Raw genomic sequence first — 13,423 nt, forward strand, 5'->3', positions numbered from 1 at the left:
CCTGTGTCTGTTCCAGAAAACTTTCCGCGGAGGCTCTCACTGAGCATGCTCGGCGGCGGGGCGGGCCTGGGGTCCGGAAGCTGCTCCAACTCGGCCTTCCCCCGTCACGTCTGGGGTCTCCCGTCCCTGGCTGGCGATGGGCTTGGCGGGCGCCCGGGGGCGCGCCACGTGGGTGCTGGCCGGGGGCCTCCTGGCTGCCGCCCTGGCGCTGCCCGCGGGGTCCGGGGACCGAGGCCGGCTCCCCGCGGACCCGGGTCCCCTCCGGCGCCCCCTCGGCGCCCACCCTCCCCAGGATCCCCGCTCGGCTCGCGGGGTGGGGCCCGAGCAGACCGCGGAGGTAAGGAGGGCCCGCCCCCAGTCTCGGGACTGAGTTGGGAAGTTTGGCTTCACCCTATACCCGCGGCGGGGAGGCCCCTTCGGGTTAGGGAAATTACCCTAAAGGGCGGGCGGGATCTGAGTAGGATGCAACCCGTGTTGCTTTCCGCTTGTGGCCAGCAAACTCCCTGGAAAGGTGGAGACAGCGGTGTGGCTGGTGGCTGTGGGTTTGGACCTTGCCAGAGGCCGGGTCGATCCCCCTAAGTAGCCTAAGAGCTCTGTGACCTAGGGCGGGTAGCTTCACTTCTCGTGCCTCAGTCTCCTGATCTGTAACTATTGCAGGGTCCACCCAAGAGGGTCCATGTGAGAGTTTAGATGAGCTCGGGAATGTAGGTAGAGCATCTTACACAGGTGAGTGCTTCGGGACACTGTAGCAGCTGATAAAAGGCACTATTGCTGGGGTTTTCTGTGACTGCAAATTTAGCCACTTTCTACTTCACCCTGCCCCTTCCTGTGTGGTCCCTAACTTGGGAGGGCACAGAGCTCTGGCTGTCACCCTAGATTTCCCCTCTCCCTCCGCCAGATCTGGTCACCAGTCCCCCTACCTTTTCCTCCTCATCAGTTCTGATGTCTGCTCCGCACTCCCTCGCCCACCCGGCTGCACCCACTAGGTTCAGTCCCCACCCCTCAGCCTCTGGCCTTTGATGGTTGTTTCCTCTGGGTCACCCTCACACCCTAATTTCCCGTCCATTCCTCCCCCCACCTCTAGGTGACCTGTCCATGGTATACACCTGACCACTCTGCCCTGCCCCCCGCTCGCCACTTATATCCCCTTTCCACCCTGACCCCTGTTGCAAATCCAGGCTTCTGTTCCCAGGAATGTCTGTCCAGTGGTCTGGCCCATCGCTGCCCTGTGGTCCTCCCGGCCCTCCCCCAGGGCCCGGTTCCTCTTGCCCTGTTGAGTTTTCTACCTGTAGACCCCAGGGTGCCTGCTACACTTGCTACAGATTTTTAGGTCTCTTAAATGAGATTCCCTTCACTGTCTATGATTAGTTCTTAGGTTTTCACTAGAGAAGACAAAGTAATAATGCTGTGTCCATTTACTGAGCTTTTATAAAGTTCATGATGAACAGCTTCACAAGGTCCTTTCACTTGCTCCTGTCTGGTGTGGTGGGAAGTATCTGGCCCATTTTGCTGATGAGAAAACCAAGGCCCAGGGAGCCAAGCCCCCAGGCCTGTCCTGTGCTCTCACAATGGCCCCCACGTTCAGAGCTCACTCACCTGTCCTCACCTGATCTTTCCTTTGGGAAGCCAATGCCAGAACATTTACATGGATGCTAGGCTCTACAAAAGAGTGCTTTGAAAACTGGAACCCAAATGCTCACATGACCTTATTATCTCTCCCCTCCTGCAAAGGGCAAGCTAACAGCCAGTTTACAACTGTTTTCCAGTTGTTCTAAAACTGCTGTGTCTAGTACATTGGCTCCGGCCATGCTGTCGCTGTTTGAATTTAAACATTTCAGGTGCTCGATGGCCCCATGTGCTAGTGCCTCCCATATTGGACAGCCCAGACCATAGAGCATTTCCATCATCCCAGAAAGTGCTATTGGAAGTTTGTCAGAAGGAGAGAAACAGTGAAGGCTTGAGTGGACAAGAGGCTTCTGAGTGTTTATGGAAGGCCCTTTAGGTGCCAGACTGTTCTGGGTGCTTGAGATATAAGGGAACAAGACAGTCTCTGCTCTTAGACCTGCATTCTTGGGGCAGGAGAAAGACACTAAATGGTGTTAATCTATAGTGTGGCAGTTGGTGGTCAGGCTGTAGAGAGAAATACAGTGGGCAAAGTGGACTGGCAGAGATGACCTTGAGCACCATGGTCAGGGTGGTCAGGGAAGGGGCTTTTAGGAGATGACAGTTGAGCAGAGCCTTGGATGGAATGAGGGAGGGGCATGGGTGCTTCTGGAGAAAAACTTTCCAGAGTGAGATCATAGTGAGGACAACGGCCAGAGGTGGGAAGTGCTCAGTGTGGCCCAGGACCAGTAAGGAGGCTGGTGTGGCCTGAGTAGGGGTGGGGGGAGAAGGGAGGAGTGGGATGAGGTGAAGCTAGAGGATGAGGAGGGGCCAGATCAGGAAAGGCCCTGTGGCCCATGGTTAAGACTGGCTGTTATTTTGAGTTAGATGGAAGCCATGGGTGAGTTTTGAGCAGAAAAGTGGCTTGCTCTGACTCGTCTTTTTTTTTTTTTTTAATGCGGTACGTGGGCCTCTCACTGTTGTGGCCTCTCCCGTTGTGGAGCACAGGCTCCGGACACGCAGGCCCAGCGGCCATGGCTCATGGGCCCAGTGTGGGATCTTCCCGGACGGGGGCACAAACCCGTGTCCCCTGCATCGGCAGGCGGACTCTCAACAACTGCGCCACCAGGGAAGCCCCCAGGATTTCCTTAGCTTTTGTACCCAATGTCCTTTTCTGTCCCAGGACCCCATCAAGGACACCACTTTACATGTAGCTGTCACTTTCCTTGTCTTGAGGACCTCAGCAGTTTAGAGGAGTACTGGGCAGCTATTTTGCAGGGTGCCCTCTGTTGGGATTCATCTTGGTGCATCTAGTAACGTGATTTATCGCTATTGGCATTTTTTTTTCATTTGTTTGTTTTCAGATTTCACTATAGTTTATAACAGTGAAAAAACACCCACATGGTCCTGAGGGCATATTCAATTTATGAGCATCAAAGGAAGACAGATTTAGATACATTAAACTGTTGTTTCTATGTTTATAATGATATGCAGCCACATAAAAAATAATGTACAGAACACCTTGTCCTACAAAACAGCTTTGGGGTATTTTCTCTGACTAGAAATTATCCCAGTTTGGGAACATTAGATTAGACATGAACATAAATTCAAGATATTATTAATTTATTTGAAAGAGTTGAACATTTAAGAAGGCTGTTTCCACCAGTGGAAACAAAGATGGGAAACTGTCAAATAGTTGTGAGTTGCTTGGAATTCTTCCTGGCTTCCAGGAATTAAATTGGGAAAAGACATCTGCTCACACAGTAAAAATGATCATATTAGTAAATGTTTCTTTAAATGAAACACACAATGACAAAAATGATTCTTTAGTGGATTCCCAGTCAAAGGGAAAGAAATATTAAATAAGTTGGAAACTATGGCATGGTCTTCAATTTCAGAAGTAGAGACTAGCAATTAAGAGGAAGTTTTCTGGGATGTTTTGCTGTCGGTGTTGACCTTGAACTCCCGGCTGGACCAGCGCCGGCCAGGTTGCTCCACTGTGAAATTAACCCCTCCCCCTGCACTGTACTTGTTAGAAGGAGGTCACTATGCGCAGGCTGGATGTATGCTCTTAGGAGATTTTTTTTCCTGCCAGATGGCAGCAAAGACTTATTCCATCCACATCAGTGTCTGGCACACGGCATTCTTCTTCTGAGGAAGTGGCATCTCTTTCCACCTTGTGGAAGGCACGTTATGCATTAGTGGTTGTCCTGGCCACACACACCTGTCCGAGGGGGTCTCGGGGACAACGTTCACATTGGGGGTGAGGGGCCTGGAAGACCCTGAAGGAACAGGTGTAGTTCCCATCACTCAGTCTATGTTCTCCTCCTTGCTGTTGTTGCAATGACACATGGGCACACGCTCCTCTTACAAGAAATGAAACAATATAGGTGGCGTGGAAACAAGGGATTCTCCCCTCTACTGTGCACAGACTTGGTCCCCAAGACCCAGAGTCTAAGATTTCAGCATACTCTTTTCTAGGCTTTTAAAAATAATGTGTGGTTATGATATTATATATTATTAAACGTGTAATTATATATTAAATGTATAAATAATTAGTATTAAGTATATTGTTAAATATTTACATATATATAGATATACTTTCAAGTTATTAAATACATAAGTAAATATGTAAATATATACTAGTAAACTAACTGTAATTTGTATAAAAATAAAGATAATATAAATACATAAATATAATTATTAAATATATAATAATGTCTTAAGCATATAAAAATGCCATTTTTATTTTTATTTATTTATTTTTTTGCGGTACGCGGGCCTCTCACTGTTGTGGCCTCTCCCGTTGTGGAGCACAGGCTCCAGACGCGCAGGCTCAGCGGCCATGGCTCACGGGCCCAGCCGCTCCGCGGCATGTGGGATCTTTCCAGACCAGGGCACAAACCCCTGTCCCCTGCATCAGCAGGTGGACTCTCAACCACTGCGCCACCAGGGAAGCCCACCATTTTTATTAAATGAAACCATATTATTCATAATTTTATGACCTAGGGATCTTACTTGATATATATTAGAGTTCTTTCTAGGTAATCACAGATCTGCTTTATTTATTTATTTGTTTATATTTGTAATTGTTGCAAAAGACACATAACGAAATTTACCCTCTTAACGGTTCAGCGATGTTAAATACACTCACACTGTTGTGCTTCCATCTCCAGAACTCTTTTCATCTTGTGAAACTGAAACTCTGTCCCCGTTAGTCAACAACCCCCGCCCATTCTTTTGTCCCCCAGTCCCTGGCCACCACCATTCTACTTTCTGTCTCTATGAATTTGATATACCTCCTATAAGTAGAATTGTATGCATGGACCACTTTTACTTATCCATCCGTCAGTGGACACTGGGTTGCTTCCACCTTTTGGCTATTGTGAATAATGCTGCTGTGAACAGACTGGGCTTGGCCCACTTCAATGGCAATAGGGCACTATAATAACAGTAATTATTATTATCATTATTTTATAGTGGTGGGGTCTGGGCCTTTCCAAGGCTCAGTATTTTACAAAGGTAGATTGGAGGGGTTGGCTGGGCCCCATTTAGACATGTTTTCATCACGAACGAGGTGAAGCAAGCTGGGAGGAGGCTCTGAGGTCCATACTTTTCAGAGGAGGAATCTGAGGCTCAGAGAGTCTGAGAGACTTGGCCAAGGACACACAGTGAGTAAATGGTCCAGTTCGAATCCAGTTCTCCGGACTCCCAGGCTAGTGTTTTATGTGCCACTCTGTGAAAACTTGCAGGATCTTGGGAGTTCAGAGACTTGAGGCTCTCCCAGCGTCACGGGGTTCATGAAAAGCAGAGATGGGATTTGAACCCAGGTCTGTCCAACTATATGAAATTTCCTCCACACTCTGCTGTCTCCCTAGACAGCTCCCAGAAATGCAGTTACATCATCCTATATTCAAAAGTTGGTGGGATGATCGACTTAGAAAGATTTACATCAGACTTCTGGATAAAAGTGCAGCTCCTCTCCACGTGAGCCATTTACAAAAATGACTTTCAGCCACTCCTAGTATGTTCTTCGTTAATGTCTTTGTGCCTTTTGACTCATTTTAGGACTTGCCCCATGGGATTTGGCCCAGTGTGGAAAGCTCTCACTTTCTGACTGCAGGTAAGTTTTTCTTTTGGTTGATTTTTTTATTGATTTGACCACGAGAGAGAACCAGACCCTAAAGCCATAGGCCTCCTACTTCTGCCTCCCTTGCCCCCTGCTCACCAGCGTGCCTTACAGAGCAAGGCAGTGTGTCACCTTCTACAGCAGTGGGTTGGAGCTTGGGTGCACAGCCCAGAATTCAGGGTGAGGTGGTCTGTCTTCATTCCCCCCGAAGGCATCTGATAAAGAAAATGCAGAATGTTTGTATTAGCCACGTGTATGAGTTTCTTTTTGCTGCTGTAACAAGTTATTACACATTTAGTGGTGAAAACAGCACGAAGGTATTCTCTTATGGTTCTGGAGGGCAGAAGTCCAAAATCAGTCTAACTGGTCTGAGTCAAGTTGTCGGCAGGGCCTCACTCCCTCTGAGGCCCTAGGAAGAAGGCCTTTCCTTCTCCAGGATCTGGAGCTGTATTCCTTGCATTCTGCAGGTCATGGCCCCTTCCTCCAGCCTCCAGGCCAGCAGAATCGCATCTTGCCTCAGCGGGCACAGGGCCTTCTCTTCTGCCTCTCAGATCTCTCTCTACCTCCCTCTTTAAGGACACCTGGGATTACATTTATGGGCCCCTGGGTAGTCCAGGTTACTTCCCCATCACAAGGCCCATAATTTAGTCATGTCTGCAGAGTCCCTGTTGCCATATAAGGTAACATATTCACAGGTTCCTGGGATTAGGACCTGGGTATCTTTGGGGACTGTCATTCAACCTACCACACCGGGTGACAGAAATTCAACTGAAACTAACTTAAGCAAAGAGGAATTTGTTGGTCCCTATAACTGGGCCTCGCAGGCCCTAGGCACTGATCGATGTGGGAGTGGTGTTCTCAGGGCTCTGCCTTTCTCTCTCTCTCTTTTTTTTTTTTTAATTGGGGTATAGTTGCTTTACAATGTTGTGTTAGTTTCTGCTGTACGGTGAAGTGAATCAGCTGTATGTATGCATATATCCCCTCCCTCTTGGACCTCCCTCCCACCTGCCCCCATCCCACCCATCTAGGTCATCACAGAGCAGCGAGCTGAGCTCCCTGTGCATACAGCAGGTTCCCACTAGCTATCTGTTTCACACATGGTAGTGGATATATGTCAGGGCTCTGCCTTTCTCTTTCCATTGCGGCCCCTGCTTTCCTCTGGTGAGTGTGATTTTCAGGAACATTCTTTCCACGTGGCGAGAAAGACAACCACTGGCAGCCCTGGACTTCCAGGAGTCTGACTGCTGCCACTTGCAGAAAGGAAGAGACTTCCCAGTAGCTCTGCAAAAGTTCAGGAAAGACCAATGGGTGCAGCCTGGGTCCCATGTCAATCCCTGACCCTGTCACTGGGGCTTGGGGGGAGAGTGTCCTGGGTTCTGTGCCTAATTCTGGCCTTCTGGGGACTAGGATGGTCTGGGATCCAGGTTTTTCTGTATAGACTAAGAATCTTACTGACTAGTGTGTGTGTTGGCGGGGGGGTGCCTACCGTGAAGGGAGGGGTCCTGGGCAGGCAGAATACTTTTTTTGTCCAGAATCTGCTCAGCACAGATTATGAATACACCTCTTTGTTTTATACCAGGGATAAACATATTTCATTTCCTGGGGGAGTTAAAAGTACTTTTTATATCTTTTATTACTCTCTGCAGTCTTTACATTTTACAAAATCCAGTGTTTTCATTTGCATAAAATAGGTTGAGGTGATATCACAGTAATCACAGAGACCTTTTAGCCACTGATTAAGCAGACTTGTCAGTCAAAGGGAGCGCAGTGCACTAAAGACTGTGGTTGTAGTGAGAGCAGGGGGTGGAGGACTAAGGCCACTGGGAGGGCTTCAGGGAGGGCTTCCTGGAGGAGGTGCTGCTCAACTGAGTCCTGAGGAGTGGTAGTTAGCAGGACAAGGGGATGGAGGGAGAGGCTTCCAGGCCTGTGGCAGCCCAGAGGCAAGGGAGTGAGGGTGCATCCAAACACCTGCACAAATAGTACAGGTGACCCACGTGACAGTGGCACTAGTGGGGAGGCTGCTGGGCAATAATGCAGTGGGTGGTGATGGTCACTTCGGAGCTTGACTTCCTTCTATACTGTCTGTGGACAGTAGCAGTGGCTGCCTCATTCAGGTCTTCATCAGAGCCTGCGGCTGGGCCTTCTGAGGGCCTGGAGGAGCAGGTGGCACCTGCAGGATGCCTGCACCAGAGATAAAGCCCAGAGTGGCATTAGGATTTTACATCCAGCAAGTCTCCTGGGAAAGCATTTGTTCTTAGCCTGAGGGGCTGGGCTGCGGTCCAGAGGTGGGTGTCCTGCCCCACTTGTGTGATTGACTCAAACAATCCTGACTGAGCAGCCAGCCTGGGAAAACTCCTGCCTGTTTCCGTGTGAGGGCTGTCAATTCCCCGATGCTCACCTTTGTCCCCATTCCAACATCATGAACTGAATCAACCACAGATACTATTCTACAAAAAAAGATATTGATTTTATCTAGGATTCCAGTTCCATGTCCTTTTTTTTAATTTTAATTTTTCCTACATATATTTAGAAATTCTATTAAAAAAGGGTTCAAAAACACTTCTAAAGACCTTGCTATCAATACTCTGTGTAAGAAAGACTGAATAACAGGACTCATTCTCAGTCAATATAAGTTTATATCTGGATAGAAGATAAATGTTGAAAAGGCACAACTCTGCAATTCAGGTCACTTCAAAATATAAATTTACACGGTGGTCAGATGAGTTTCCCAAGGACACAGCTGGTAAGTGACAGAGCCAGGATTCGAACGCAGGGCTGTCTGATGCCAGGTGTGTAAGGATCACCTATGGCTCCTCCCCTGCCTAGTGGTTCTGACTCAGTAGGTCTGGGGCGGGGCCCAGGAATGTACATTTCAGCCTACAGCCCAGGTAAGGAGCACAGACTTCGAGAAACACTGTCCTTAAGCTCTGTGTCTCCCAATGAGAATGCCTCATCTTCTTGGCAAAGAGATGGTAAGTCATTCATTCATTCACTCATTTATTCACTTACTCAGCAAAGATTTTTCAAGTGCCTTCACGTACCATGTGGTTCGCCTCTGGAGTTTAACCGCTGCCTTTCTGTATTATGTAATGCATGTGCATTGTTATTTTGCAGTAGAAGCACCATTTGGAATGAAATTCAATAAGAAAACTGAAGTCTTTAACCCAGCCCCGACTTCTGCAGCCTCTAGTGGGCCATGGATTCATTCTGTTTTTGCTTTTATACCCTCGTGGCCCAAGAAGACCTTGTTTAAAAGAGAGTCTGCTGTAACACACCACTTGGTAAGTAACATGTTCAGTTCTTTAAAAGACATATCAGAAGTTGTAAAGAAGCCAATTTTGGACCATATGTGTAGAAAATGTCACAGGCTTTTGTTCCTCCAAAAAACCTATTCTTCCTCTTTCACTGAGTATAGTTATCATTGGGAAGCAAATCCCTTTTTCTTTCCAGAGAGCTGCTGCTTCTGTACAATATACAGTATTTAGATGAACAAGATGTGTGAATCTGAGCATTGGGCCCCCGCGTCTGCTGGTTCTAAAGCAGGGCAAGGGGTCCTGTTTTGTTTGTTTGTTTGTTTGTTTGTTTGTTTTTGCGGTACGCGGGCCTCTCTCTGTTGTGGCCTCTCCCGTTGCGAGCACAGGCTCCGGACGCGCAGGCTCAGCGGGCATGGCTCACGGGCTCAGCCGCTCTGCGGCATGTGGGATCCTCCCGGACCGGGGCACGAACCCGTGTCCCCTGCATCGGCAGGCGGACTCTCAACCACTGCGCCACCAAGGAAGCCCCCGGCTACATGTTTGTATTAGTTTCCTAGACTGTGTAACAAATTTCCACCAACTTGGTGGCTTAAAACAATGACATTTATTCTCTCCCTGTTCTGGAGGTGGGAAGCCAAGGTGTCAGCAGAGGCGTGCTGTCACTGGGGGCTTGTAGGAGAAGATCCATCCTTGTTTCTTCCAGCTTCTGATAGCTTTCCTTGGTTTGTGGCTGCCTCACTCCAATCTCTATGTTAGGATTCCCTGGAGAAACAAAACAGGTAGGACACATGTGAGCAAGGCGGGGGGGGTTTATTTTAAGGAATTGCTCATGTGGTGGTGCGGACTGGCAAGTCCCCACTCTGCAGGGCAGGCTGGAGACCCAGGGAAGAGCTGATGCTCAAGTTGGAAAGGTGTCTGCCGCAGAATTCCCTTTTCCTTAGGGAAAACCTCAGTCTTTTCCATTAAGGCCTCACCTGATTGGGCGAGGCCCACGCACCTCATGGAGGGTCATTGGCTTTATTCAAAGTCCATTGACCTAAACATTACTCTCATCTAAAATATCTTCACAGTGACATCTGGACATGTTTGACTAAATATCTGGGTACCATGGCTGGGTACCATGGCCCAGCCAGTTGACGTGTAACATTTACTGACACTCTGTTTCCACCTTCTTGTGGCCTCTTCTCTGTGGCTGTGTATTCTCCTTTTCTGTCACTGATAAGGACACTTGTCACTGGATTTAGGGCCTAGCTAAATCCAATCCACCTAAATGCATAATGATCTCATCTTGAGAGCCTTGGCTTAATGACATCTTCAAAGACTCCTTTTCCAAATAGGGTGGCATTCTCAGGTTCTGGGCTTTAGGACGTGGAGCCATATTCAACCCACCATGTTGGTCATCGTCTTTCCAATCCTCTCCAGTGACAGGTGACTCAACCTTTCTTTCGGCAGCACCTCCATCCTCCATCCCCCCTCCTGGGTGTCTTTGCCCAACAAACTATGTTTATTCAATCATTGTTTGCAAGATGCTGTGTGGGGACCAGAAGAGTAGAAAGCCAGGTGTCTGCCCTCAAGGACTCACTGGGGGCCTGGCACGTCAGAGCATGAGGGTGGGGTCGTGGACAGAGACTCAACCGGAATCAGAGGCCTGGTCAGCTTATGCTGCTGCATGTGGTCAGCGTGTTCTCAGGAACATCACTTCCCCTTTCTGTGTCTTTGTTCACTTCTGTACAATGAGAGGGTCACGCTCTGGAGAGGGGTGTGTGGTGTGGGAGGATCATAGGATACGGAGCACACAGCCTGGGGTGGAGTCCAAGCTTCCTGCCTATGCAGCCTTGGGCAAGTGCGTTAACCTTCATGAGGCTTAGTTTCCTCATCTGTAAAATGGGAGTAATAGAATTCATATGTGTACAGTGATGGGCATACGCCTGGCACTTGGGGAAGAATAACCATGGTTATGATCACTGGTATCACTGAGAGCTGCCGTGGTCTGTGATTGAGAGTATGAATCCACCCACTGCAGATGGAGGGGGGCAGGGCAGACAGCAGGGAGGCATGGCCTGGGGTCACGGGGCATATGGCAAGGGTGGAAATGAACAGGGACCAGTTGTGATTACGAGGGGCAGCGGGTCTGGTATCTGGTGGGCGAGCTCTGGCTTTCCACTGGTCTCCTTCCAGGGGAGCCATCGTGGGGCTGGAGGAGGAGCCCAATCCCGGGTTGATTCTCTACCTGTTGATGATGCATCCAGCTCTTGAGAGGTGCCCCAACATGCTGTGGTCCACGTTCACTCAGTTCCTGCTGTGTGGCTGATGTACCCCACACAGGACATGTGCGCATTCCTTAAAGGATTTTTCCATAGCTCTGCTCACATTCCTCCTGCTGAAGTGTCAACCCTGGTTGGCTGAGTCCCTGTGACAATGGTGTCATTGACACGCACCCCAGACCAGGACATAGCCCCGTGTGATCCATGTCCACGTTCTTCTTCCCTCATAGGTTTTAAGTTCCAGTCCTGTAATACTCCTTTTAAAAAAATCTTCAGGATTGATGGGAGTTACTACACCAGCAGAAGTAACCCCTCTGCCTGATCCTTTTAAAAGTTCATCTTGGACTTCCCTGGTGGCTCAGTGGTTGAGAGTCTGCCGATGCAGGGGACGCGGGTTCATGCCCCGGTCCGGGAAGATCCCACATGCCACGGAGCAGCTGGGCCCGTGAGCCATGGCCGCTGAGCCTGCGCATCCAGAGCCTGTGCTCCACAACGGGAGAGGCCACAACAGTGAGAGGCCCGCGTACCACAAAAAAAAAAAAAAAAAAGTTCATCTTGTACTTTTACTTGACAAATGTAGCATGAAATATTTTTCATTTTCTAATGATTTCTATATTTTATTGTAGTATGGAGACATTTCAAGAGACATTCAAGGAACTTCTGAGAATGGAGTAATTTTTCAGAAATGTGCAGTGGTGAGTATTCATAGGTAGTTTATACTTAAAGAGAAAATAATTGGATTTGCCCAAATCATATATTAGTAGAGTTATGTATTTAAAGAACTGGCGAATCACGTGGTTATCTACCCATGTCTGGACACGGGTGATGATGCGACCCACAGGGACCTTATATTTTATATGGCAGCACCAGGACTAAGATTTTTTGGTAACAATAAAATCATTGGCAGTGAAAATCCTCTGTGATCATTTAAAATGAGAAAGTATACATTTTCTCTCAGATTTTAACATTGATATGATGCCCAACAGTTTAAAAATTCACTTAATGTCTTTTAGGTCTTTGACCCTTACTAATCTCATGAGATGGCTTTCACATGATCCTGTGTTGAGGGTCCCCAAAACCACCGTCAGGTTCAGTGCTTCCCTAGAAGGACTCACAGAACTCAGAAAAGCAGTTCTACACACAGTTACAGTTTATAACAGCAAAATGATATAGATTATAGTTAGCAAAGCATAAGGCACATAGGACAGAGTTCTGGGGCAACCAGGCCCAAGACAGCCAGTCTTCTGCTGGTGGAGTTGAAGGAACAGCGTTTAATTTGCCCATCAACCAGGGACGCTCACCCAAGCCCTGGAATCCAGGATTTTTATTAAGGATCCATCACGTAGGCATGGAGCACCCATGTCGCTGACCTCCATTATTCAGGTCACCTGAACATAGCTTGGCCCAAGGCCCTCACCGTGAACCACATTGTTAGCAGAGACTACCTGGGGTGGCCCAAAGCCGTAGGATATAAAGACACTCTTATCAGGCAGGATATGCCCAGGGCTTTAGAGGTTAGTCTCCCAGGAGCCGGTCCTCTCTTTGGGATGTGCAGGGTTTGGACAATCCAAGCCTGCTGAGCCGACCATGTACTGCACAGCCCTCATTTCAGCCCAGGCTCTCAGCTGTCTTGCTCCCCTTCCTGGATAAAATGGGTGCTACCAGTTTCTCCTGTGTCCTTCTAGAGATGTTTCCTGCCACATGCACTCAGTTATGAGTGTGTGTGTGTGTGTGTGTGTGTATGCACGTATGTACATACATATACCTTCCTTCTTCCCCTTTTTACGTTGGTGCTTGTATTCCATACACGAAGTTTTACAACTTGCTTTTTTCATTTATTACGTTCCAGAGCTCACTCTTCTTGGGACATACATGGCTTCCCTCTCTTTTCTCAGCTCCTGTGTCTCTTTCAGCAGAGCTGGGGTGAAGGAAGGGCAGGAGTGGTGGGAGATAGGGTTCGAGAGAGGGAGCAGGGAAAGGTCACACAGGCCAGGTGGGGAGCCAAGCTGCTGATGGGCCACTGGCTTTGAATAGCTGAGCTATTCATTTAACTTTTTTTTTTTTTCTGGCCTCACCACATGGCTTGGGGGATCTCAGTTCCCCGACTAGGGATTGAACCTAGGCCACAGCAGTGAAAGCCTGGAATCCTAACCACTAGGCTACCAGAGAACTCC

General features: G+C 48.5%; 1 protein-coding gene across 1 annotated transcript in view; it reads left to right on the forward strand.

The window, feature by feature from the left end:
• Positions 1-136: 136 nt before the first annotated feature.
• The window catches only part of EVC2 (EvC ciliary complex subunit 2), a gene marked incomplete at both ends in the record, with an annotated part of 138,142 nt that continues 124,855 nt past the window's right edge, over positions 137-13,423 (forward strand). The window contains 4 exons of the mRNA XM_079696542.1: positions 137-337; positions 5,671-5,725; positions 8,846-9,012; positions 11,876-11,944. Of these exons, the coding sequence (XP_079552668.1) occupies positions 137-337; positions 5,671-5,725; positions 8,846-9,012; positions 11,876-11,944 (492 nt within the window). The remainder of the gene's footprint in view (positions 338-5,670; positions 5,726-8,845; positions 9,013-11,875; positions 11,945-13,423) is intronic.

This window comes from Hyperoodon ampullatus, assembly GCF_949752795.1.
Source record: "Hyperoodon ampullatus genome assembly, chromosome: 1".
NCBI lineage: Eukaryota > Metazoa > Chordata > Mammalia > Artiodactyla > Ziphiidae > Hyperoodon > Hyperoodon ampullatus.